General features: G+C 48.9%; 1 protein-coding gene across 3 annotated transcripts in view; it reads right to left on the bottom strand.

Moving 5' to 3' along the window:
• Window positions 1-27045, bottom strand: part of TBC1D2 (TBC1 domain family member 2) — a 42165-nt gene that overhangs the window by 12821 nt on the left and 2299 nt on the right. For 2 of the 3 annotated variants that reach the window (XM_067743845.1, XM_067743846.1), the window contains exons 2-7: window positions 25308-25449; window positions 22790-22937; window positions 17150-17283; window positions 12885-13081; window positions 5338-5733; window positions 1475-1585 (exon numbers count right to left, since the gene is read on the bottom strand). In XM_067743845.1, coding sequence (XP_067599946.1) covers window positions 1475-1585; window positions 5338-5733; window positions 12885-13081; window positions 17150-17283; window positions 22790-22937; window positions 25308-25449 — 1128 coding nt within the window. The remainder of the gene's footprint in view (window positions 1-1474; window positions 1586-5337; window positions 5734-12884; window positions 13082-17149; window positions 17284-22789; window positions 22938-25307; window positions 25450-27045) is intronic. The other variant, XM_067743847.1, reaches the window with a different exon arrangement.

Genomic DNA, 27045 nt, shown 5'->3' with positions numbered 1-27045 from the left:
TTCTCCAACACACCACCTCTCTCCCACCTCGTGGAACACACACTGCACATTCCCTGCCTGCCTACCCCCGTATCTTCCTGTTTCTTTGTATGCTTTGTGATATTTTGTTGAAAACTGGACATCTGAACCTAATAAGGTAGAGTGGAATTAATTAAAGAAAGCTCAGCTAAAAAAGTCCGGCCAGGCCTGTATGGAGACCTCTCAGGCCCTGCCACAGGCATCATTAATTTCTCCAAACAGGAAGAGGTGTTCACCTACATCTCTGACAAGAAGCTGCCTCTACTATCCAGCAGGAACAGGAAAACTTCTCTCCACGCCAAGACAGCTCAGCCAATCAGGGACTGTAGCAATCCAGCCAATGAGAAGCCTCCATACTTGGGACTCCTAGTTTCCTCCAGTGGATTTTTTGGTTATCACAGCCCTTCCCAACCTCTTCCTTTTCCCTATAAAAAGCAAGTTCCCCTTCCTTGTTCCCTGAATCTGCCTGTGGTTCACCATAGTTCAAGTATTCCAAATTGTAATTCCTCTGGTTAGTCCCGAATAAACCTGCTTTTGCTGGTAAAATAACTAGCTATTATATTATTAAAAATGCCAATGTTAACTCTGGAAATCAGATACTCCTTCTTACCTAGGGTTTGCTGTTTTGGTTTTTGGTTTTGACTGTTGTAGGCTGCCTCTGTGCCCAGGATCAGCCTGAGGTATAAACTTAAGCTCCTCTTAGGTCTTTTCTGAGGCTTTCCCTGGGCATGCGTGGTCACTTTCTAATTTCCCCCATATTTGTGGCGGTTTTGGAATGTAGAGTTAATACCTGGCTCGCAAAAGGGAAAAAAGGGGGGGCTTCCGTGGTGGCGCAGTGGTTGAGACTCTGCCTGCCAATGCAGGGGACACGGGTTCGAGCCCTGGTCTGGGAAGATCCCACATGCCGCGGAGCGACTAGGCCCGTGAGCCACAATTACTGAGCCTGCGCGTCTGGAGCCTGTGCTCCGCAACAAGAGAGGCCACGATAGTGAGAGGCCCGTGCACCGCGATGAAGAGTGGCCCCCGCTTGCTGCAACTAGAGAAAGCCCTCGCACAGAAACAAAGACCCAACCCAGCCATAAATAAATAAATAAATAAAATTTTTTTAAAAAAAAGAGAGAGAGAAAGCCTGGCTTTATTAAAAAAAAAAAAAAAAAAGACAAAAGGGGAAAAAGGGAAATACAAAGAGCGGGAAGGCCCTTTAAATCCCCTGGCAGTTACTTTAGGGGGTGGGGGCTTGCAGTGGCTGCCTGCCTCTTCCCCTCACCTCTGTGATCAGAAGCGGCAGTCAGCAGAGCACAGATCCCTGATATGTGGAAGACAGCTCATGAAGGGCACAGTCCAGAGGGAGAGCAGTCAGGTCATGAGGAGAGAGTTGAGCCAGTGGTGAGGTGGTGAGAGGACTGGAAGGGTGGCTGGGGACAGAGAGGGCCAGAACAGGGCTCCCGTGTCTCACCTTCATCAGGAGGGCCTTCTCCTTCTCAGCCACCTTTCTCCAGATCCTTGTGACCTGGTGGATCTCGGAGTTGAGAAAGTGGTTCTGGGTCCGGTATGCTTCCATGTCATCCTGGAGAAGAGAGCAAAACATTTAATGAGCTGAACCAGAAACATCTCCCTGGTCCTCACTCTCAGATGAGCTGCCAACACCTTCTTCCTTCAGAAATTTCCAATAATGGCAACAGAAAAGGAAGTCTGAAAGAAAAAAAATAATAGTGATAGCCCCCTTCTCTAATCTTGATGCCAGCATGACATGGTGGAGAGAGCATTAAGCCTGGACTTCAAGTCCTGGCTTTGACTTCCTGGCTGGGAGGCCTCACTGGATCAATCTGACCCTCTCCTTCCTCATCTGTAAAAGGAGCAAATACCAACTACCCCACTTGGCAGCCGACTAAGTGAGGTAACGTGCACACTAAATACAAGGACCAAAACAGAGAAAACATTCAAGTAGTGTTTGTTTTTTAAATAAAAATATTTTGTCATATATTGGTGATCATACTGAACAATTTTGGGTGAAAATTTTTTACTTAGTGTCACTTTGTAAATACTTTTCTATGTTGCTACAGAAGCTTCCCAATGATAATTTTTAATGTCTGATGACTATTCTATTAGGTGAGTTTACCATAACTTAGACATAATCCTTCTCCTGTTGCTTTTTTAGTTTGAGCCCTGAGTGTTTTTGTTTGGTTCTTTTTTGGGGGGCTGTGCCATGTGACATTCGGGCTCTTAGTTCCCTGATTGAACCCATGCTCCCTGCAGTGGAAGCGTGGAGTCTTAACCACTGGACCACCATGGAAGTCCCTGGTTTGTTTCTATTATGAATAAAGCTGTAATGTTTATATCTGAGCCTAGAGTTTTCCTTTTGCAAGCTGTCCAGGGGAGGCAGTATGATCTTCCTGCTGGGGTATGCAAGGAGAAGCTGGCCATGCACTGGGGAGGGTCAAGCAGGAGCCTGAAAGGAGTAGCCGCAGCTGCAGCTATGGCTCTCAATCTTTATTCTGATTGGATGGACACTGTGGGAACAATGGACAACACATGCTCACAGTGATACCTAGCAATTCCAGGGCATTTACGAATGGAAACTCAATCCCTTTCTCTCTCACTCAAGAAAATGTACTGGCCTGTAGATAAGCATGAGAGACTATTGCGGGTACGACTTCGGATAGGCCCTGATTTATCAGGAAATTAAGAACAGCACGCCTCACCCATGGCACTTCAATATCAGGGATGGGTCACTTGTGTACAGCTCATAGGCCGTGCTGACCCTCTTCATTCTGGCCAAGATCCCTCCCAGCTCAGAAGCTCCAATTCATGTCCAGGGGCTCTCCAAGGCTTTGGATGTGTCGCACAGGGCACCCTGCTTGCAGCCCGGACAAGGAGGGCAGGTACAAGCGCCCCTCAGAGCAGCCGTGGGCCTGGGTGGGGTGGCATCTGGGCAGTGCCTTCCCGTTCACTCATTGCCCTACCTTGAGTGTTCTTGGCTCAGAACTGTAGGGAGGAAAAAGAGAGAGCTCCGAGATGAGAAAAGCCACGTGACTGTCACCAGTGAGGCAAAGGAGGAAAACATAACTGGAGAAAGGGGACAGGGAAGAAGAGAGTTTGCCCTCCTGCTTTCACAGGGACCAGGGACCTGGGAATCATCTTTGGGAAATGCCGTGTGGACGAGCCCTTGTGCTAGTGGGGAAGGCAGTGGATTGGACGTGGGGACACCTGGGGTCAGGCTGTAACCCTGCTGCGTGTACTGTGCGACCTTGGACCAGTCCTTTCCCCTCTCCAGGACTTGGCCGACCGTGCCAGAAAATGAGGGGGCAGACTAGATCTCTGAGTCCTTCCAGCTCTGATATTCAAGAAGTCAGTGATTCTGTGCTCACACTGACAGTTTCAAAAAGGGGGCATTTCCTTAAAGCTGAGTGTACTTAACCACAAGGGCAAGTAGGAAATGTGAACATGTTCTGTCCCAAAACTTAAAAACAGTGGAGTTTTGATGGGTCTTCTATTTTTTTCTAGATCAGAGACCTAAAGGCTAAAAAATAAGGGAGTCTAGCACATGCAACTCCTATCAGAAAACACCTCCAAGGTGTCAGCTGCAGGACTGATAGCTTTCTAACAACCTCTGAGGAGCAGCCGTAAACATAAGCATGGTTGATGTGAATCGTACCCAGAATCACTTCGTATCTGGGCTCACTGATAAATTAAATTCCTGAACATGCAAACTCAGGGGCACGCTCAGTCATTTAGGTGAGTCCATACTTCCGGGCAACTCTCTGAGACGGTCTGGAGGCACCCAGCGAGGCACTTTGACCCCCATGCTGCTCTACTGGGACTTCAACAGTGGATTCCAGCAGGATGGGCACAGAAAGAAGACACTTAGCAGGATAGAGCAGGGTAGGAAAGCAATCTCATGGAAGCAATTTTCACTGCTTTGTGAGGGACTCACAGCTTTCTGACAACCTAGCTTCATCTGCATTTGAAAGGTTTTGTTTTCATTTTGCACTCAAAAGAATCTCTGATTTTAGACGAAATAAGGGAGAAGGTTCAGAGACTGGTTATACGCTTTTTCATGCTGAAAGAAAGGGAAGGGAATCTGGATTTCATGTCATCTTCCTTTCCCCTTCTAACAACTCTGTTTGTAGGACTGGTTAGGCCATGTTATATAAAGGTGAGATAACTTGCCCAAGTCATACAGCTAGCAAGAGGCAGTCTGCCTGACTTCAGAGCTTGGGGAGTGGCCACTATACCACACTGCCCACTGGTCTCTCAAAAGCTCCCGGATTTCTCTCTTTCTTCCTTTCCCCCTCTTACCCCGTCTGACAGCAGTTCTTTGATACAGCGGCACAGGATTTCCGTGGTAATCCGATGTATACTCTTGTGGCTGTGGGTGCGAGGGCTGGGGAAGGACTGACTGGGGCTATGTGGCTGCCTGTAGGGACGGTGGGTTCTAGGCGCACCTATCCCCAGCTCCTGTCACCACCCTCCAGAGAGGAGGCCGCAGCCCGCGGCAGGCATCACACTTAAAATAAAGTTTCTGCCCCCTGTGTTGCAACTGGTCCCTGTGGGATGGGGTGGCCTTTCCCGGGTGAAAGCCACACCCTGGGCAAGGGTGAGGCCGGGATGATGGTGGTGGCTGGAAGGGCCACAGAGGCTGGAAGGCAGCAGAGCAGACAAGACTAGTCAGAGAGGTGAGCTGCAACCCAGTTCCAGTCCCCCCACTTCCTCTGCACACGGTCCTGGGCAAGTTGCTTCACCTTTCTCAGCCCTGGCATTCTCATCTGTAAAGTGGGGAGCACATAAGCAGCTACCTCACCAGGCTGGTGTGAGGACTAAGTGAAGTGATGAAAGTAAAGCACTTAGGACAGTGCCTACCACACGGTAAACAATCTGTAAGTAAGAGTAGCGATTACTGTCATTATCACGAGCAAGTTACAGCCAGCCACAGGTCACTACTCATGTGCAGGACCACTGGGGAGGGCTGCTGGGCACCTCGGGGGCTCCTGAGAGCATCAGCGCGGTGCTAAAGGAGGCTGAGCAGGCCAGGCTCCAGAGCGCTTAGGAGTTCTGACTCCATCTTGGGCTCTTTCATCTCTACTTTGATGATTTAGAGATACCTTCACTTTTCAGCCTAGGATGTCATGAAAAGGTCAAATTGCATTGGGCCTACTGGTTAAGAAAGTGAGGAAGCGTGTAGCAACATTTCTATCAATGTCTGTTTCAGATGTGAATACTCCAGTATTAAGGGTCATCCCAGCTCTGTCCAGAAAAGCCTTGGGGTCAAGAGCAGTGCCTTCCCCCAAGGCCCCAGGGCCTGGAGGGAGGGGTCCCTACCTTCAGGTGCTCCATCTTTTCCTGTTGGCTCAGGAGGTCCCTGTCAGCTGCATCTGGGGGTGTAGGGGGCTGGTTGGGGGGATGCATGAAGTCCTGGGTGACCTTCTCAGAGAGTTTCTGGATGACCTCCTGCTTAGCCTGGTTCTTGTCCAGGAGCAGCTGCACGTGCTGCCGCAGCTCCTGCACCTCCTGCTCCCGCAGGCTCGCCGTCTGCACCAGGCTCTCCCGTTCCTGTTCCAGGGCCTCCACCCGCCTGCCCAGCTCCGCGATCTGCCGCACTTTGTGCCGCACCAGCTCCAGCCGGTCCTTGTCCTCGGCTGCTGCCAGGTACGCACTGGACACCCTCTTCTCCTGCTGGGCAGCCTCCAGCGCCTTGTGCAGGATCTTTACCAGCTCCTGCACGGGGAAAGGGAAGAGCCCGGTGAGCTCGGGGAAGGCCTATTACGTGCCAGACATGAGGCAGAGGCTGTCATCAGTTCTCCTAAGAGCCCTGAGAGGTGGCGGGCAACATCCCCTAGGGCATCACTGACCAGCACCCACATTCTCTTTTTCTACTCAGAAGAGTTTTAGTTGGACACATGGTTCCCCAGCAAAGGACTACATTTCCCAGCCAAGCTCATAGCTCGGTGTGGCCAAGTGACTACTGTGCCCAAATGGGATATGAGAAATGCTGTGGGCAGCTTCTGGGTCATGCCTTCCAAACCACTGCGCACGTGCTCCCCCGGCCCAGTTCCCTTTCCTCCTGGCTGGGAAACGGCAGGAACCGGAGCAGCCAGGCTGGGCTCACAAGCAGAAGTTGCAAGTTGAGGATGGCACAGTCGCCCCACCAACTCGGAGCTGCACACTTCACTCTGGATTCTTCAATGTCAGAGAGAAATAAACTTCCAATTTGTTTTAGGCCACAGTACTTTGAGGCTTCTGCCCATTCCCCAACTAATATGTCTGTTTCAGAAATGAACAAACTGAGGCCCAGCAGAGTGGAATTTAACTCCAAATCATCCAGACACTGAGCATCCTGTGCTCGGTCAGTAATGAAAGCAGGGGTGGCAGCGGCATGGCACGTGGGCATGGCTCTTCCTTCTCACCCCTGAGGCAGACATCACTCATCAACCTCAGTACTCTTTCCCAGTGAAGCCTAGCTGAGGCCTCAGAATCCTTCTGAACATGGCATTCAAGCAGTCACTACCAATCGAGCTGAGGTGGCATTAGAGAAAACAAACTGGCAATCCTCACGCCTCGCCACACACCCAGGGCCCACGCCTCAGCCCATCCAACAATGCCTGCAAGGCAGGTGCCAAGAAGCGCCTGGGAGTTGTTCAGAAGCAATGGCTTCGATTTATTCCTTGGCAGGGGCAGCCGATTCATGTGGAAATTCAAGGTGTGGCTCCCTGTGCCTTCAAGCTTCCAACCTCCCCAGCATTCAGGGACCTGTCCTGCTCCAAAGCAGGGATGTGAATTCATTCAGGACCAGGATCAGCATATCAGAAGCCAGACAGCCCAGCAGCCAGTCCCACGTGAACCTGAACCGCAGACCCGGCAGTTAGGGCCTTTAGCTCACACTGCTGTGCTCCAGGCCAGTCTCGTGGAAAAGCATGGTTTCCTGGGGACACGTTAACTGTATGCATGCCAAAGTGTTTAAATAAATGATTGGCTGGATAGGCTGAGAACAATTCCATTTTGGAGAACTGCCCCAAATCATGACTTCATTTCAGAAGCTAACGATAAGACCAAATTAGCATACACCTTCCGAAACCTTGGTACTAGTGACTGTCCCTTCTCTGGTTCTCTCTCTTCTATCCATCCATCTAACCTTTATCAAGCACTCACTCAGTGCCAGCCCCTGGGACCCAGAGAGGCACCAGTCACAGTTCCCACACTCAAGGACCACGAAGGCTGGTGGGAGCAAAGGTGAACCACTGTCACGGAATGATTTACCGTGAGAGGGGGAAGCAAGGGTGTTTGTGGGGACTCAGGGCAGCAGGCGATGACTTCTGCCTGGGGCGGAGGCCGGGGAAGACCAGTACATTCCACAGAAAGGCGGAGCAGTTTAAACTGATCCTGAAGAATGAGGAGGGCCAGTGAGGTCAAGCAGCAGGTGGGAGACAAGGGCAGAAAGTGGGAGCTGAGGGTTGGGAGGGCTTTCCAGACGAGGCTGAGCCAACAGCTTGAGCAAAGCCTCAATGGGATGAAGGAACAGGTACGGAGCTGTGGGTCCTGGTTGTGGCAGGAAGGTGGGGAGGGGCGGGTGGCTGCAAACTGAACTGGCACATCAGGGATTTAGAAGTCAGCTTCCCAGGGCGGTACTGACCCAGATCAACATTCCTGTGGCTGCAGGATAACTGAGAAGCCTAGACCATTTTCTGAGTCAGCTGAGATTTGGAGATTACCTGCGGTAACTGCCTGGTGAAATAACCAGTACATGCCACTGCTCAGACTTGCCCTAGCCTCAGAATCAGGGGGTATCTGTCTGCCAACTTTGGGAGAGTCAACTCTGAAGCCCATTTCACTACATCAGCTGTCTCTCCCTTCCCACATCTGGCTCTTCAAATCCAAGACCAGCCCGGGAGGCTGTCCTCCCACCCCAGGACCCCTGCACCAGAATAAGACAGGAAGAAAGGAACCCGGGAGAGGGATGGAGCCAGAGCAGGAAGTGTAAAGTGAGGAGTGGGAATGGATCATGGATTCGGAAAAGCTGGAGGCTGGATGGCCCTGGGAGACCACCTGGTTCAGTCACCCCGCTCTCACGCAGGGAGACTGAAGCTCAAGAAAGGACAAGAGAGGACTAAAGGGACCTGGTGGATCCCCATGACTGGGAAAACTGCAGCTAGAACAGAAGGCTCCCAACTCCAATCCTAAGACCCTTCACTTCTTCATGATGTGCAGTTAACGGATTCTGCATCGAAATGCTTCTTTCAATTTCTTTAAAAATGGGAATAACCCATGTTCATAGCAGCATTATTCACAAGACCCAAGAGGTGGAAACAACCCAAGTGTCTGTCGATGGTGAACGGATAAACAAAATGTGGCATACAATGGAATATTACTCAGTCTTAAAAAGGAAGGAAATCCATCATATGTTAAAACATGGATGAACATTGAGGACCTTATGCTAGGTGAATTAAGCCAGTCACAAAAATGCACATATACATCAAATAGAAATAATGAAAACGAAAAGAAAACTTGAATATCCCATTTTGAGGCTGCTTTCGTCCTTACAATGTGATGACGCCTCTCCAGGTCAGTCATTATCAAGCAACACTATCATTTGCAACAGTTCAAGAGTATTCCTTGTATGGAGCACAAAGTTCCCTTCATCCCACCTCCTAGGATGGACATCTGGGTTGTTTCCAATTCCCAGTCATAAGCAATGCCTTAGGACCAAGTCTTGAAGTAGAAGAGCTGATCAAGTGACACTTTTAATACTTCTTAATTGAATCATTGTTTGGTCGATCTTAGATTTTGACAACTGTTAATAAGTTGTCATTTTAGTAAACATTTTAAAAGCCAATAAATCATTTATCTTATTAAAGTGTGGATACCTTCATTGCTCACTAGAATCAAGGTGGGTGAGTCCAACAGTGCTTGTGGAAAGAGCACTGGACTGGGAGTGCCCTGAACATGACGGCCTCTGACCCCTAAGGGGCTCGGTGCCAGCTGGGAAGAGGTGAAAGAGCACTGGCTTGGGAGTTACAGAGGCCTCGGTTCCCATTCCAGATCCACCAATGCGGATGTTTCAGAAAACTGAACCTCAGCTTTCTCGTATGTAAAATGGAGATGATGGTCCTACTCCACCAAGAGTCACTGAAAGGGTGAGAGAGAAATTGTGACAAGTGTGCCTCCCCAAGCACGGGGGCCCTCTCACCCCCTCTCCCTCTAAGGCCCGTACCCCTCCCCAGGGCCTGTACCCTGAAGTCTCCGGCTGGGGTCCTAGGGAAGGGAGAGGCGGCACCTTGCTCTGATCAAGTTTCCTCAGTGAATTATACACCTTCACCAAGTAATCCTGAGTGAGCTAACCTGGCCCCTGGCAGGGCCCGGGGGAGGGGTTCACCATTCCTGGCAGCCAACATCCCCACAAACAACAGCCCTCCATCTGTCGGAGCAGACAGCCTTCAGGTTGGGTGCAACGCTGCCGACTCTGAAAGCCTGAGTCACCAGGCCAAGCTGCCATCTGGTGCCGTCTCCCAGAGCCCAAATCTCTTGGGGGGCCAGCGCTGCAGGGGACTGGGATGGATAATGGCTTAATGGGTATTGGAATCACAGGGAGTGCATTCATTTTTTCTGAGGAGCAGTCACGGTGCTTGTGTCCGATACTGGGCTACACTGCGAGAGCACGGAGGAGACGGCTGGGCTGTGAGGGGTCCTGGACCTGGGGAAGGAGACCAGTGCCTACGTCCTGGCTCTTCCAGCTGCGTGACCTTGGACTAGTCAGCCACCTTCTCTGAGCCCCTTGAACGCAGTGCAGTGAAGAGGGCAGAAGCTCTGGAGGCAGGCAGACCAGAGCCTGAACCCTGACTCAGCGCCCAGGAGGTCATGGGCACGCAGAACCTCTCAGAACTCCAGTCTGTCAGGAAAAGGAGAGGATAACTGACGTAAAGAGGAGAGACAGTGTGTGGAAGGCACCAGCCAGCACAGTACTGGGGCCACACTTCATACCAGCGGTTACTTGTGTTCAATCCAGTGGGTGAGGTCCCCAAGGGCAGGGGTTTGGCCCAGTGTACCTCAGTGCCCTCCATAGCATCCAACAGAGTTTGAGATACAAATTCTTAAAAACCACTAAAGCTATTGGCAGTGTCTGCCTGGCTGGCTGAGCCAGGATGAGACCCCCAGTTCCCATGTCCTCTTGCAGCCTGAGGCACCTTCCCACTGAAGAGACAGGAGGGCATCGTGTAGACATGGGCCCAGGAAGTCCAGGGGACTGTTTCCCCAGCTGAGGTATTACACTTAAAAGGTCTCAGATGGACAGCTGCTCTCTGACCAGCATTTTTGAGTGCCTGGGGTACCAATGGGCACCCCAAGATTGTGCCAGACTCCTCTGTGTTACCTCTAGGTCAAGAGTCAGTCTCTTTCTCTCCTCCTCACTGGTTTTGGTATTTGGGTTGAACATGAAACCCCACAGTTGGTCTGGCTGGGGTCCCCCTTCTAAATGTGGAATAAAGGTAAGGATGGCCTCCTCCCATCACTGCTATACCCACAAGCACATCTCCCAGAGCCCCTCGGGGAGGGAGGGGGGTGCTTTTACCCCTCGTAAGGTGGGAAGGAATCAACAAGGAGAGCACGGAATGCCACATTCACAGCCAAAATAATCAAAGCCTGCATGTTTGGGGCAGCTGCTGGGTGCCAGGCACCCAGCTTTATGAATCTGGACACAGGCCTCTTCAGAAAACATGATTATAAGTCCATATAAAGAGGAGGAGGGAATTCCCGGGAGGTCCAGTGGTTAGAACGCTGCGCTTCTACTGCAGGGGGCGTGGGTTGGATCCCTGGTCAGGGAACTAAGATCCTGTGTGCCGGGGCGGTGCGGCCATCTGGGAGATGGGTCAGAGAGCACACTATCCACTCATTTCGTGAGTCAAAAGCTAAACCCCAAGACTTGATCTCCTCCCCACTATCTGCCCCAGGACAGGGTTGAGGTCTGCTGGAAAGTGAATTAGTAAAAAAGTCCAGATTCTTTAATGTTGGAACAACTTCCTCCTGACATTTTCACTCTGACTGTAGGGGAGTTGTCAACATCCTGGGCAGCCCGTACTAATCTCCAAGAGCGGAATGAAATCTAGGTCTCCCGGGGCCTCTCCACATCATTTGACAATTCCTAACGCCTTAGAAGGAAAGGCCGAGTCACGGGAGGCTGCCCACATTTCCTAGAAAGTAGGGGAAGAAGCACGGAAACGACAAGTGGTGTTTACATTCTACATGGCTCTTCCTTTCCAGGTCGGGTTTGGGACTGAAGCTGTACTGATACAGCGATCAGGAAACTGCTACAGCTCAGCTTAATGCCCTCAGCTCTCAGGAGCGGCCAGCAGCCTCATGACAGGAACGCAAAGGTGACGGAGGAAAAGAGTGATGGCTGGGCTGCTAAGTGGCATCAGAGGAGACTTCACATGCTGTAAGGATACATTTGGGTGCTATAAGCCTGCAAGGGCAGGGCTGTGTCTTTTCTCACTGTTTGTTCCCCAGCACCTAGAACACTGCATGCCTGTAACAGGCCCTCAATAAAAGCTTTGTGAATAAACAAATGAATTGAGAACACATGAATGATTGAGCTTCCTCCTTTGAGGACTCTAATCACCAGCTGCTTCATTAAATGTAACCCCTGAGCTGCCAGCAATGAAGCCTCTGCTGGTTCCTGTAATAACTGTTTAGGGGCAAGAAAGGCAGAGAAGGGGCAAAACTAGGTAGGGAGAGCATTTTTCTGGACTGTGTCCTCTAAAAACAGAGCAGAAAGGAAAAGAAATGTACAAAGGGGAGAATATTTAGAAGTATACCCCTTACTTCCCCAGGAGCAAGACCAGAAATAAAGCAGACAGAGATGTAGAGTAGCCAAAGCTCAAGCAAGAGAGCTGAGGCCTTCCTCTCAGAGGAAAAGGAGCCTGGGCCCTCAGTGGGTACCATCACTAGAGTACCACAGGCACCACGCTCAGGATTTTTGGTAACAACTGTGCTGGCTTAGTCACTTTTATCGTGCTAAAGAGAGCCTACTGGGCTTCCCTGGTGGCGCAGTGGTTGAGAGTCCGCCTGCCGATGCAGGGGACATGGGTTCGTGCCCCGGTCCGGGAAGATCCCACATGCTGCGGAGCTGCTGGGCCCATGAGCCATGGCCGCTGAGCCTGCGCGTCCGGAGCCTGTGCTCCACAATGGGAGAGGCCACAACAGTGAGAGGCCCGCGTACCGCAAAACAAACAAACAAATAAAAAAAAAAAAGAGAGCCTACTGCCCATGCTGCATCCCCCATTGCCTCCCCGCCATGTGACCCTTACTACTTCATGAGGTTACCCCTGGATGTGAACTTGATTTACTCTCTGAGTTGTGGGATTTTTGAGTGATTTTAATGTCTGTGTATATATGTGATCTGTTACCTACAATGACCATGTAGCTCTTTCTTTCTTAACTGCTATAATTAACTTCTCTCTCTATGAAGCCTAAATCTTCCTCCCTGTCACTGTCCTCTGTTGGGCCTGGCTCAGCCTGGTTTCTCTGTCCTGTACCCAGTTACCAGCTGCCAGATCAAAGATCCCCCAGTTCCTTCGGTGGCCCCTCCGAGGACCCTGCATGCAGATTACCCTCCTCCAAACACTGTGTCTTCGGGTGTGGGGTCAGATCATGCACAGTCTCCCAGGAGAGATCCGAGAGACCTGCCCTTGGTGGCCTTCTGTCACCTAGCTCAAGTGACAGTATGTCCCTGACTGATCAAGAGCACAGCATTTCCAGCCACCTGCAGTTTGGCAGTTAAGGACTACAGGCTGGCTAACGCATCACATCTAGCTTGTCCAGGGGCTCCAGGCCCAGAGGGGTCCACTGGAGCCTGGGGCTTCTCTGGGGCCAGAGCTCACCTTCTGAGCCTTTAGCTCCTTGGTGAGCATCAGAACCTGCTGCTCCAAGGCCAGCACTTTCTCCTGGGTGGTTCGGTTCCGTGTGAGTCCTTCAGTGAAGAGCGGGAAGGTGTTGCTCTGGCGCTTGGCTTTCTGAATGAGATTGGCAGTCAGAGAGGACTTGGGTGTAGGCTTTGGAGAATCCGCTGGATCTTTTCCTGCTCAAGAGGAGGAACACAGAGGTTGTGATCAGTGGCTTCAGCAGTTCTCAAACTTGGGCTTGCTGCAGAAGCACCTGGAAGGCTTGGTAAAATGCAGATTGGGGGGACTTCCCTGGTGGCGCAGTGGTTAAGAATCTGCCTGCTAATGCAGGGGACACGGGTTCGAGCCCTGCTCCAGGAAGATCCCACATGCCACGGAGCAACTAAGCCCGTGCGCCACAACTACTGAGCCTGCGTGCCACAACTACCAAAGCCCACACACCTAGAGCCCATGCTCCGCAACAAGAGAAGCCACCGCAATGAGAAGCCCTCACACCGCAATGAAGAGTAGCCCCTGTTCGCCGCAATTAGAGAAAGTCCGCGTGCAGCAATGAAGACCCAATGCAGCCAAAAATAAAATAAATATATAAATACATAAATTTATTTTAAAAAATATTTTTAAAAAGTGCAGTTTGGGGACCCTACTCCCAGAGCTTTCCATTCCATAGGCCTGGGGCGCAGCTTGAGAATTTGTATTTTTAAATGTTCCTAGGTGATGCTGATACAGCTTGTGCAGGGATCATACTCTGAGAACCACTGGACTATATAAACACTGTTTACACTGTGCCGGGTCATCCAGCCCATCCTCTACCCTCTGTTCCCTACCCTCCAATCTCAACCTGCATGGGTTACCTCCTACTGCCCCGCTAGTGTTTGCCAGGTGGCCATCTCCTCAGGCACTGGCCCAGGCAGGATGTATTTTTTCTTATTTCAGGATCTGACCTCCAGGCTCTGGGCGATTTTCAAGGCACACAGATCTGTCCATTGATAGGAGCACAAAATATCTGTACTCTGCATACTTGCCCCAGTGAGTAACGTAAACTCTCATTTGATTCTAATTACAAGCTAAATTAGGAGACATATCTCCCACAGCTGAATGTCTCAAGGCTGTATCCTTTTATTTCCAGTAGAGCCTGGGTCAGCAACCAATAGCCCACAGACCAAATCGGGTGGCCTGCTTTTGTAAATAAAGTTTTATTGGAATACAGCCATGCCCATTTATTTGTGCATTGTCTGTACTGCTTTCACTCCACAAAGGCAGAGTTGAGTACTTGCAACAGAGACTGTATGGCCCACAATGCCTCAAATATTTACTATCTGGCCCTTTACAGAAAATGTTTGTTGACTGGTGCTAAATTTTCTTTCTTTCTTTTTTTTTTAAAATAAATTTATTTATTTATTTATTTTTGGCTGCGTTGGGTCTTCGTTGCTGTGCACGGGCTTCCTCTAGTTGAGGCGAGCGGTGGCTACTCTTCGTTGTGGTGCACGGACTTCTCATTGCGGTGGCTTCTCTTATTGCGGAGCACAGGCTCTAGGCGCGCAGGCTTCAGTAGTTGTGGCATGCAGGCTCAGCAGTTGTGGCTCGCGGGCTCTAGAGCACAGGCTCAGTAGTTGTGGCGCATGGGCTTAGTTGCTCCACGGCATGTGGGATCTTCCCGGACCAGGGCTCGAACCCATGTCCCCTGTATTGGTAGGTAGATTCTTAACCACTGCGCCACCAGGGAAGTCCCTAAATTTTATTCTTAAATCCAATGTTAGAGAATCACTCACCCAGACCGCCTGTCCTGCCCTACCCTCAGCCTGTGCTTTAGGGCTCTGCCATCAGCCTGCATCAAGGGACATGTAATGGCCTGATTATATGGTCAAGAGACTGAGAATTCTGATCACAGGGCACATACACATTATGTCCGTTATGAGGCCCCAACATAAATTCTTCTTAGCTCTCAGGGCCAGCTTTGCTTCTTTTAAGATATGTATTTATAGTCTTATGGACACCGGAAGTAACCTAACCACTTGCATTTCCCTCTTTGCCTTGGCTGCTGAGAAGCTCAGAGCCACATTTGCTGCCCACCTTTGGTACACCGCAGGATTTTTTCTTGAGCCTATCTAAATTTTCTAACTCAAATTACTCATTTATCTTCCCCCTGATATACACTGTAGTAAGTCATACCCAGTTCTTTTGGTACTATGATATTAAAAATAAGGATGTGGTATGAGATCCCAGGGGAGGGGACAGGCAGGGCTTGCAGGACAAGCTGAATGACTTAGCAACTTTCTTCTGGGGACCAGGCCAAGAGCCAACCAAATAGTACTGAGCAGACAAAAAACTACTCTAGTAGGTGACAGGAACCAGAAACTCCTTGGCCTTGTTGAGTACAAGAACAGAACGGTCTTGTTCCAGGCTTAAAAGAAATCTGGTCGAGCCAGGTACAAAGCAGCCTGCAGAGCTCAGAGGAATGCAATGCTTCTTTTTCTTTCCTGCCACAGGATCTAAGAGAGCAGGGAGGCTCCCTGGAGCCCTGCAGGCTACTGTACACCAACCCTGAGGGCAGGCAGGGTAGGATCACTGTGCCCATCTTATAGTTGGGAAAAACGGAGGCCTAAGACAGTGGTTTTCAATCAGCACCCTAGGATTTCATGGGATCGCCTCAAGGGCTGGCTGGGAAGGGAAGAGGGTGGGGTGGGAGGGGCTGAGGGGGAGCCTGGACTCCCAACCCTGCCTCAACTCTGCTTTTATTTGCTTTGTGTATCAGATTTTGTTTATGGGGACAAGGTTTCATGGCAATAAAGAGGTTGTTTGCAAAGTCACTGACTCAGAAAAGAGGCTTCAGGCAGGAATATGGGGCCAGACTGTTTGGTCTGAATCCTATTCTGTTACTCACTGTGCAGCTGTGAGCGAGTCACTCCTCACATCCGTTCCCAGTTCCCTCAGTTATTAAATGAGGAGAACAGTATTTACCGCTCAGGTTGTCGTAAAGACTAAACAGGTTAATGCACGTAAAGCGCTTCGTGCATGTGGATGAAACTTGAAAAGATTCTGCTGAGTAAAAGACACCAATCACAGAAGACTACATATTGTAGATTCCATTTATATGCAATGTCCAGAGCAGGCAAATCTATAGAGGCAGAAAGTAGATTAGTGGTTGCCCAGAGGTGGAGACTGGGACTGATGGCTGAGGGGTATGGGGTTTCTTCTGGGGGTAATACAAATGTTTTAAATTTGATTATGGTGATGGTTGCACAACTCTGTGAAGATACTGAAAGCCACTGAATTATATGTTTCAAAGGAGTGAATTGTATGGTATGTGAATTATATCAGAATGAAACTGTTACCAAAAAAAAAAAAAAAAAAAGGCTTAGAGTAGCCCTGGCACAAAGTACCTGCTACATGTAAGTGCTAGTTCTATTATTATTATTGATTAGATACAGTACTGATCTTCTCTTGGGCTATTCATCGTGATCTGTGGGGCCTCATCAGGCACTGCTCCAAAGCGGTGCTTTTTCTACAGTAATTTCTACACAGCCCAGGGGTCCTCTCTACCATAAGACCCCTCAGTGCTGCCTTAGCCAGTTTTCTCCCAACTGTTTCTACATAGTTAAAACATGTTTTAAGGGCATTTATGCTAATTTCAAAGATGTCAAACACCCCTGATGGGTCCTAATATTTTGTAAAAGAAATAAAGTGCCATGTCACAGAGGGGATGAATACCTTGAGGTCATTTGTTCCGCTTCTTCAGGTAGATCTGATTTTAATCATCCCAGAAAAGCATTTTTATATCCTTTCCTTATAAATTTTTTTTAAAAAAGGAAGAAAGAAAAAGCAACAGGTATTTTCCCTTATTACTTCAAGAATCATTGCTTGGTGTTTCAGTTTGGGAAGATGAAAAGCGTTCTGGAAATGGATGGTAGTGATGGTTACACAAGAACGTGAATGTACCTAATGTCACTGAATTATACACTTAAAATTGGTTAAAGTGGTAAATTTTGTTATGTATTTTTACCACAAGTTAAAAAAAAAAAAGGAAACAAAGAAAGAAAGGAGGGAGGGAGGAAGGAAAGAAAGAAAGAGAGAAAGAGAGAAAGAAAGAAAGAATGAATCATTACTACCAGACCCATGGAAGCCCAGGAGGAGTGACCTGGAGAGTTGAATCTTTGACACACAAAAGCACGGATGTTTGTTTACGGGGAGGAGAGAGGGCACCCACTTAGTCTCTGAAGGCAGCTCAGACCCAGGCAGAGGCTCACCTGGGGCGCTGAGGTCAGGAGGCGAGGGCTGCTCCTCCCTCTGAGGCTCCTCGCTCAGTGAAGAATCTTCTCCTGAGGGTCTGTGGCCTGTTCCTTGGGTCTGCTTGTTGCCCCGGATGTTGTACATTGTGTTTCTGAAAGGAAAATAGAGGATCATGGGGCTGACAGCCCTGCTATCTTGCCCACTACCCTTCCTGCTGCCACTGCTGGCGCTCAGGCTGCATCTCCACCCCAGTCATGACTTGATCAGTCTGCCTGACTGCAGGCACCCTGCAGGAGGCAACCCATCTGAGCCTCTCCCATCACCCTTACCCTTCTCCTTTCCATTTTTCATCATGCAGATCACCTTTGATACGCAGTATTCCTTGTAAACAATACAAGCTTGACTCCTCTGCCTCCAACCCCACTGCTAGAATGTAAGCTCCATGAGGGCAGGGGCATTTGTCTGCTTTATTCACTGAAATGGATTTGCCAAACTAACTTTCCCAAAACCTTCACCTGGTCTTATAACCACCTGGCTTAAAAATCACCAGTGGCTCCCTACTTCTGCTGAGAAAAGTTCCAAACACCTCCTGGCCTCTTGCTCCCCTTGCTTTCTTTCCCTGCTCAGACCTGTTCTCTCTGTAGCCTTCACTGATCACCTCACAGCCTCCAAGGAGCTTACTGCACTTCATGCATGGGTCACTCTTTGACCAAGTACTTGTCTAGACTGAGTAGTGGTGTCTTTTCTTCAAGAACTGAGCACTAACCTACCTGCATGCCTACTGGCACCTGGCACTGGGTCACATGTGCCCAGCGTACAGACTCAATAGATGTTTGTTTTGCAGGAAGGAACTAGGTAGCACCAAAGGCTGGCCTGGCACCACAGGCCACAGAGAAGTTCATGAGTTGGATGAAAAGGCAGTTCAATTGAGTTTGTTTTCTCTTTGCAAAGGTATAAAAGTCGACATATTCCAAAACTAATAACAAGGAAGAAAAAATGACTAAAGAGTTCACTAGGTCAGTGTTTTTCAAACTGCAGGATGTGAGCCATTGGTAGACTGTAAAATCAGTTTAGTATCACGACCAGCACTTAAAAAAAATGGAATAGAAAATATCAGAATGCGCCCCACTTAGAAAGGATTAAAATTTTGTGAATTACATATATGTGTATTGAGCCATATAGTAAGATGTATTTCTTACTGGTCAACAGTTTGAAAAACACTGCAGGAGGAGGTCAATTATCTAAAGGGCAGCAATAGCGTGGCCAGAAAACAAAAGGCTGAAAAAGTCTGTAGACTTGCGATGGAGTCCTGGCTTTGCGCTATCATCCCTCCATGTGATGTATACGTCTAGCAATATGGTGGACAAAATATCTGAAAAACCCTTGTTCCACAAACATCTACCTAGATGCTAGATAAATGCAAAACATATTTCAAAAGTATTTAGCTGAATTCTCAGAAAAGGAAGGGAAAATCCCTAGGGACAAAACACAAAAAAGGAGTTGAAACTCAAGTGGGAAGTAAAGAGGAAGACGCATATATAGATTAAATTACTTTTCAACAAATATTTACCCCTTCCCCTCCACCTCCGCAGGAGCAGAGTACATCCCCCTCCTTCTTTTGATTTTGGGCACAGCCATGTGATTTGCTTTGGCCAAAGGGATGTTGGCAGATATAATGTAAATATAGGCTTAAAATGTGCTTGCATGTAGGGCTTGCCCTCTTGAGGAACATGCCTCATAGCTGCTGGTTCATGGAACGTGAGAAATATGTGGAGGAAACCTAGATTTTCCCAACGGCTTGGAGCCAAGACCAGGTGAACCTACCCTGTATCACGTGAACCCAGATGTGCAGGAAATGAATGTTTATTATTATATGACACTGAATTTTGAAGTGTTTGTTTGCAGCATTATTATTGTGAAAGTTGGCAAGGACATGAGTTTGTCCAGGGATCAACTGCTTTATTTAAATTGAGATATAACTGACATGTAACATTATATTAGTTTCAAGTGTACAACATATTGATTTAATACATATACTTATTGCAAAAGGATCACCACAGTAAGTCTAGCTAACACCTATCACCACCCATAGTTACATTTATTTTTTCTTGTGATCAGAAATAAACTGTTGATACCAGAAACCTAGGACCTTGGTTGCAAAGGAGGAAGGAAAACAAGGTTTTGGACCCATGCAAAGTATGAAGTTAAAACTGAAATTCTTACATAAAGCTGAGATTCATGAAGGTCCATGCCCTCTGTGAAGTTAGAAAAAGAAGCCTGCTGGCAAAATTAATATAAGGAGAGTCTAGGTGAAGGCTCTGGGTGTTCAAAACATTACCTTTGTGTGGTTTTGGTTATCAGGATAATATTGGTCTTATAGAATGAACTGGGAAATGCTCTTTCCTCTTTTTTTGTGTGTGGGGGGGGTAGTACAGTTTGTGAAGAATTGGTATTTATTCTTTAATGTTTGGTAGACTTCACCAGTGAAGTTATCTGGTCCTAGGTTTTTGTGTGTGTGCATGTGTGTGTGTTGGTGGGGTGGGGTGTAATTTTTTGATAACTAATTCAATCTCTTTACTTGCTACAGGTCTATTTAGATTTTCTATTTCTTCTTGAGTCAGTTTCAGTAATTTGTCTTTCTAGGAATTTGTCCATTTCATCTAAGTTATCTAATTTATTAGCGTAGAATTATTCATGGTATTCCCTTATAAACCTTTTTATTTCTGTAAGGTTGGTAGTAACGTCCCCTCTCTTGTTCCTGATTTTAGTCACTTGAGTTTGCTTTCTTTTCCTGGTCTTTCTAGATAAATGTTTGTCAACTTTGTTAATCTTTTCAAAGAACTATCATTTGATCTTAAGCTTGTTTTTAAAACAAAATGCAGTTTTTTGGTATAGTTGGGTCTCGAATAGGAAAAGAGTGAGATTGTACTTCAATGGAGAGTACAGATGACTGATGAAAGGTAAAATTAATCAATTAAATTTAGAACAGAGAAGAAATTAGAACTCAGCACTCCTAACACCTGACCTTAAATAAGGAGCCCTGACTCCTTGGGCTAGTCATTTCCTCTTCTTAGTTCTTACTTTACCCATCTAAAAATAAAAGGGTGGTGGTCATATTAATATGAATGATGACCATGAGAGGCACTATTTACTGAGTATCACTCTGTGCTGCGTCTTTCTGAGCCCCATTACATGGATCTCACACACCATAGGCCACATGATTTGGCAAGGACCCTGGGGCACATCCCTATGGCCAGGGGCACTGGCTGGGTGGGGTGACCATCACTGTTGCCCATACTTCCCCTTGTCCAGGGGCTGCAGCCTCCCCAATATGTCTAGGGCCTCACAAGCAGTCACCCCTGGGGTGTGGGAAGGCACAGAAACCCCAATTTCAGGGCAACAAAGATCATTCTAAGCCCTAGCACACGTCTCCTCTGAGGATGGGCAGCTCACTAACTACTGTCACAGCCCAGGTGGCCATTACCCAGCCAAACTACTGTGCTTGGAAGAGGCATCTCCATTTCATAAACGTATTGACTTTGCTTGGAGCAGTTCATGGATCATCTTCTGTGTAGGTTTAGCTCTAGGTCTGAAAGGCCTGGTCAGCATGGGAGTAGTGGTCATAAGGACTTGTTCTGGAAGGATAGATAACCTTGGGCAGGACATTTATCCTCTCTGAGCCTGGATTTTCCCATCTGCAATGGGATGAGGAACATATCCACAACAAACAATGACTGGGGCCTTGCATGGGCCAGGTCTAAGATAAACCCTAGGAGTTCAACTCATCTAATCTTCACCCACATGCATTTAACTCTTTTACTCCTCACAACAGCCCAATGAAGTAAGCACTATTATAACCTCCACTGCACAGTGAGAACTTTGATTTGGAAAGGATAGGTAACCAAAGCCACAGAACGAGTAAATGGTGGGGCTGAGCAATAGACTTGGATGTCTAATCCATGGTCTGAGAACTTAACCATTAGATACCACTTCACAGGTTTGTCCAGACATCTTGTTGAGAGTGTAAAGCACCTAGCACAGTGTCCTTCCTCGAGTATGACCTGGGCTCATGGCAGACCCAAGAGCAAGCACCAAGACCCGCCAGGGAAAGGGGGTGCAGGAGACAAGGGCAACCCTGGTCTTTCCGGGGCTGTCAGCAGCCAGGGCACTTGGAAAACCGTCTCACATTTTCTGTGGTTTATGACACATAACTGACTGATCCTCGGAAACTTCCTTCCTTTCTTGGTCTCTGCAGGTTCTTGGTTCTGCTTCTGTTGTTGGGTGGCCATCATTAGGCACGAACCTGGCTTAATCTTGGTGAGAACACCCTGGACACACACTGGCTGGGTGGCTGGCCTTCTCAGATCCCCTGTCCCCACAGCAGGCTCCCCATGTAACCAGTGCCCTCCAGCTCCTCCCATGGGAAGATCCCCTGCAGGGCGCCGTCCTTGTCCTCTCACCCTGGGGGGCTCAACCAGGTCCCATACCCGCCAAGTCTCTCTCTCTGGCTCAGATCTCTCTCCTGAGTTCTAGGCCTTTCCATCCAAATGTCTGTGGGGTAGTTCCATCTCTAGCCAGCAGACCCTAAAGGACACTCATCATATTTTCCCTAAAACCTGCCTCTCTCCTGAGAACGGCATCACTCCCCTGCTAGTTACCCAAGCAAATTCAAACCCTGAGGCTGACAGAGAGAAATGATTCCCTTGAGTCACACGAGGCGGGGGCTCTAATATAAGTTCAGGGAGCAATCTATTCTGCTTTCTAAGAGGTCCCAGTTTGTCTGAAGTCCACACAGAAAATAACCACCCAAACAGGATCAGCGTTAGGTACAGTCTGAATTCCCAAAAGCTTCCATCCCTTCAATTAGAACAACAATAGTAGCAGCAGAATAATATTTAAGTGCTTACTGATCCCCAAGCACAGTTCTAAAGCAGTTTACATGTATTAACCCATTTATAACCCCCCTGCCCCACCCCAAACACACACACATTAATCTTGTAAGGCAAATACTGTTGTATTTACATGTACGAATAATTTAAGTGAAGCAGAGAGAAATCAAACAACTTGCCAAGGGCAGAAGAGCCCATGACTGGTGGAGCCAGGATACAAATGCAAGCAGTTTGGCCCCAAAGCTCAGGCCATAGTGCTATCTTCTTATGAACTATTTAAAACAAAGCCTGCCGGTGGGAAATATAAATTGTATATATCACACATTATGAGATGAAAAAGAAGCTAAGATGTAATCGACATATAGTAAATTACACATGTGAAAAGTGAATAATTTGATGCATTTGACATATGTAGACATTTGTGAAGCCACCACTCCATTACATTGAATATGATCTCAATTATGCATATATGTATATAGAAAATGTGAGGAAAGTGATGCTAAGAACGCTTGTCTGGGTGAAAGGACTATGGGTAATTTTAAATTTATACCTTTCTAGATGTTTCTAACTTCCTACAAAGAATGTGTACTACTTTAAAAATCAGAACAAATGTAGTATTTTAAAGTGATGATGTAATGAATTGAAAATAAAGCCCCTAACCCCCAACCCAAGTCCACCTCCCTGCAGAGGAGTCACACCGGATCACTGTAAGCTCCAAAGAAGGTGCTGCCTGCAGCCTGGCAGGCCTCTCAGCTCCATCGCACTTACTGTATTTCAGTTCCCAGGTGCTTGAGGGAGATATTCTGAAGGGCCAAGGGCATAGCAGGGACCGGCTGCAAGGCAGCTGCCATGCCCACAAGGCCAGTGGGCGTTTTCACGGGACACAGGAACTCCTCTAGCTCCGCCTCCTCTTGCTCTGGGGAACAAAGAAAAGGAAAATCATTCACGCTGGGGCTGGGGTCCGGTCACTGCACTTAGAAAGACTAGACAAGGTGGAGACTGGAGAGGTGGGGCAGCCGTCTCCAGACAGCTAATCCAGGGCCTGCCAGCTTGCTCAGGGCTCCAGGAATGTCTTTCTGGGGAAGGTTTCACAGGGGCCCTGGGTCCAGGAGGGTGAAGGCTTGCTGCGAGAAGGGCTTCAGAAGAGAAGCCTACACCACAGCTTCCTGTGTCTCCCTGCAGCGTCCTCAGGAGACTGGCGCCTGGTCATTGTGGCGCAACCATGCCCACAGCAGGGGCTGGCCCAGAAGAGGCCCGCTGAGTGTGCTGAACCAAAGCCATTCTTCTGATAACCTGGTTCTTCTGATTTCCGGACACTCAGGAATTCTGTCTTTGGGAGGGTTTCTTGTTGCTTCTAGACTGAGGCGGATCCGGCAACCGTGTCAGCTCAGGCTGCAGTTTCCCGCACAGCCAGGGCTGTTGGCTCTCCCGCAGATGGGAGCGGAGGGTGAGTAGAAGTGCAGAAGCAAAAGCAAACAAACCCTTCCCCAAAGAAAGTCCTTACAGGCATAAAACACCCAGAGGGTTCTCTGGGAAAATTACAGATGAGTATCATAAACCATAAAAAGGAGCATTTACTATGACAGTAACAGTGTGCAGGTACACATATAATAATCATATTATTAGGACAGTTCTCACACACTGAACACTCACTATGTACCCGGCATTTTGCTCAGGGCTTTACATTCCTTTCCTCATTAATGATAAAATTCAATGTATTCGCTCACACATTCACTCAACAAATATCCAATGTGCATGGCAGGGTACCAGATACTTGGGACACAGGTGACAAAGACATGGCCTCCACCCTTGAGGGGTAGGGGGCAGAGACTGACAAGGACGCTGTGATTAGAACACAATGTAACCATCTGCAAAAAGTGTTGAGGGCTCACAGACAGTTTAGCAGGCAAAGTCCCGGAAGGCTTCCAAGAGGAGACTGGCAAAAGGAGGAGGTGGCAGTGGAGCTTGGCCATAGAGAGTAAGCAGGAATTCACCAGGCAGAGAAGAGGGGGCAGGGATGCCTCTGGTGCTGCTGAAGTGCACAGCAAGAGGCGGGCACTGGGGGAGCAGGCAGAGGTGAGATGAGGAAGGATGAGGCCTGAGTCTGGTGCTAAAAAGCTGGGACTGGGCCTGGGACATGGAGGGCGGCCACGGAAGCGGGGTGGGGCTCAGGCGCTCATTTGAGAAAGCTGGCTCGGGTTACAGTGAAGAGGTTGGGTCTGAGGTGGCAGGCTGGGACATGGGGACACTGGAGAGGAGACTGCTGTGGTTTTCTAGCTAAGAGTTGAGGCCTGACCCAAGGCAATAGCAGCGAGGGCCTAGATCTGACATGTAGGCCAGAGGGTAGACATGGCCAGCCCAGGTGACTGGACTGGCTATCTGAGATCCAGGAAGGGGCAACTAGGTAAATGAAGCCCATTTACTCAGGGAAGGAAAAGTGGGGAGAAGGGTAAGGGCAGATGAGCTCAGTCTGTAAAGCGTCCGGGTACCAGGGTCTAGGAGGTGTCCGGCCACAGGTCCTGCCCTCGCCCATTGGGCTTCCCTGTCAACTGAGGGTGAGGCATGTTAGACACACTGCAGCTCGGTGGGTGGTCTGTCTCAACTGTGAAACCTGCTGGTCACAGTGCTGGCTGCAGCATGGGGGTAGGGGGGTATGAGCTCCCGGTCTCCTCCATGCTGGGATGTTTTAGTATTTGGGATCACGTGGGCCACCTGGCGGGGGTGAAGCTTCTGCCCACGGCAACACTGGGGATAAGATCACGGATCTACTCAACTCACAGCACAAAAGCATTTATGTAAGAAGCAACAACAACAACTGCATTCTCTCATTAACCTTCCTCACAGCAACTCTGTGGAAGTTTCATTTCTTGAGATCTTTCCGTAATTGTCATCATCATAATAGTAACTGACATCTACTGAGCTCTGACAATGTGCAGGCATTGTTCCAACCCTTTAAGGTGTAAGGATTCATTTAATCCTCATAATAACCCTAAGGAGTAGGTATTCTTTATTAACCTCATTTTACAGGGAAGGAAACTGAAGCTCAGAAAGGTTAAGCAACTTGCCTAAGACTGCACAGGATTAGGATCTGAGCCCAGCCAGCCTGGCCTCAGAGCCCATATTCTTGCCCTTGATGCTATACTGTTGCCCTAGCTCATCCTGAGTCACATCCCTGGCTCTCCGCTTCTTTAGCAGAGGGGTCCTCCCACTCACTCCCAAAAGGAGGGTAAAGGCTTGGTCACCAAGAGCCCTGGGTGTGTGGGCAGGAGGCAAGCCCATTGGGTACCTAGCTCGAGGCGCAGGGCGGGCCCATTCCCAGCCAGGGCAGCGTCAGGGACGGCGGGAGGTGCAGGCGGGCTGTTGTGGAACTCCCAGCGCTTCATCTGCAGCTGCTGCAGCCAGTATAGCATCGCTTGCTTGGTGGCGGCCTGAGAAGCACAAGCGTTAGTTGGCAAGGCCCTGTGCCCGCATGGTGGCACTGGGTGTGGGATGCAGGAAGGTCATGGAAGGCTTGGCAACTCTCTCCTTCCCAGAAAAAAAAAAATTGTCACTGCAGGTGACACCTCTGAAACACCACATGCTTCTTGGCAACAGAAGATAATCGGGCTCTGATCTCCCACTCAGAGGTTCCTTAACCTTTCTGGGCCTCAGTTTTCTCATCTGTCCTATGGTGATGATAACACTCATTTCATAGGGTGGTTATGAGGGTGAAATGCAGTAAGGAAAGTAAAGTATACAGCATAGTTCCTGACATGCAGTAGGTGCTCAAAATGTGCTCACTGGATAAAATATTTTGGAGGTGTTAAGAGAGAGGGAGAGAGCTTTGAAATTTTGACCTGGCTGGGGCCCTAGTAGCATCATTATCTCCCTGTGTGACATCTCAGTGTCCTAGCTGACTTTGTGGAATAGGGAGAATCTCTCCTGTTTTGGGGATGATGTGATTGGGGACTGGAAAGCCATATGCACACAACATTGTGGCACCCTCCAGGCAGCCCACATGAGGTATGGTTGATGCTGGTCGTTAGTCTCCCAGCACTGGATGGTCCACATACCTACTCTCACATCCATTATGTTGCCGGATCCTCCACTGGGGAGGCAGGGCGGGAATGATCGGCCCCCTCCATAGATGGAGAAACTAAGGCTTTGAGGCCGTCCAGGCAGGTGGTGGCAGAGCTGGTCCCAGAACCCGGGTCTCCCACTTCTAGACCAGAGATTTGTTGTAATTTACGGCCGGGAGATTGTGACTTACATGGAGAAAGCCTAGGATCGGTTGGGCTGCAGAAGCTGGATAGGCGCTGGGAGTGGATGGTGAGCCTCACAGAGCTGCCCACAATCAAGGCCATGCGAGAACGTCAGCAGGCAACCAGGGCAAGCCCCCTTCTCAAGAGGACCACGGTGAGGTGTGCACAAGGCTGGGGGCTCCCTGAAAGAGGCCCTCGGCCTGTCATGGAGATATCATATCAGATAAAATGATGCCCACCATTCTTCTTTCTATATACTTTCCCCGAGAGACCTCAGCCCCTCTCAGGGCTTCACCATGACCTTGTGCTGACAAGCTCCAGCCCATACCCGAACAACCCATTTTATTAATTCATTGGACAGGTGTATATTGAGCATGTACTATACGTGTCAGGGACTGTGGAAGGCACTGGTGAGCCCACACACACGGCCCTCCCCTCTTGGAGTCTACTGAGGGGGACATATAACTGTATATCCTGCGGTTTCCTCATCCTGGGTTCCTTGCTGTCAGTGACTGCCCCAACCAGGTAGTCAGCCAGTTACACAAGCCACCCCTGACCCCTCCCTCACATCCTTAGCCGCCCCCATTTGTCTCCCGCCCCACTGCTACAGCTCTAGCTCGGCCGTCATTCTCTCCTGACCACTTCCTGACAGACTCCCGAACCACAGCCTTGCCTTCTCCTAACTTGTTCTCTACCCAAAAGCCAGATTGACCTTTCTCAATTTTTTCAACTCACAGTGCTTCCTTGCTTAAGGCTCTGACAATTTCCCCACAGCCCATAAGA

Source organism: Pseudorca crassidens, chromosome 7 (genome assembly GCF_039906515.1).
Source record: "Pseudorca crassidens isolate mPseCra1 chromosome 7, mPseCra1.hap1, whole genome shotgun sequence".
Lineage (NCBI taxonomy): Eukaryota > Metazoa > Chordata > Mammalia > Artiodactyla > Delphinidae > Pseudorca > Pseudorca crassidens.
Note: the sequence above shows the minus strand (reverse complement) of the source record. Positions and strands in the feature narration are given on the sequence as shown.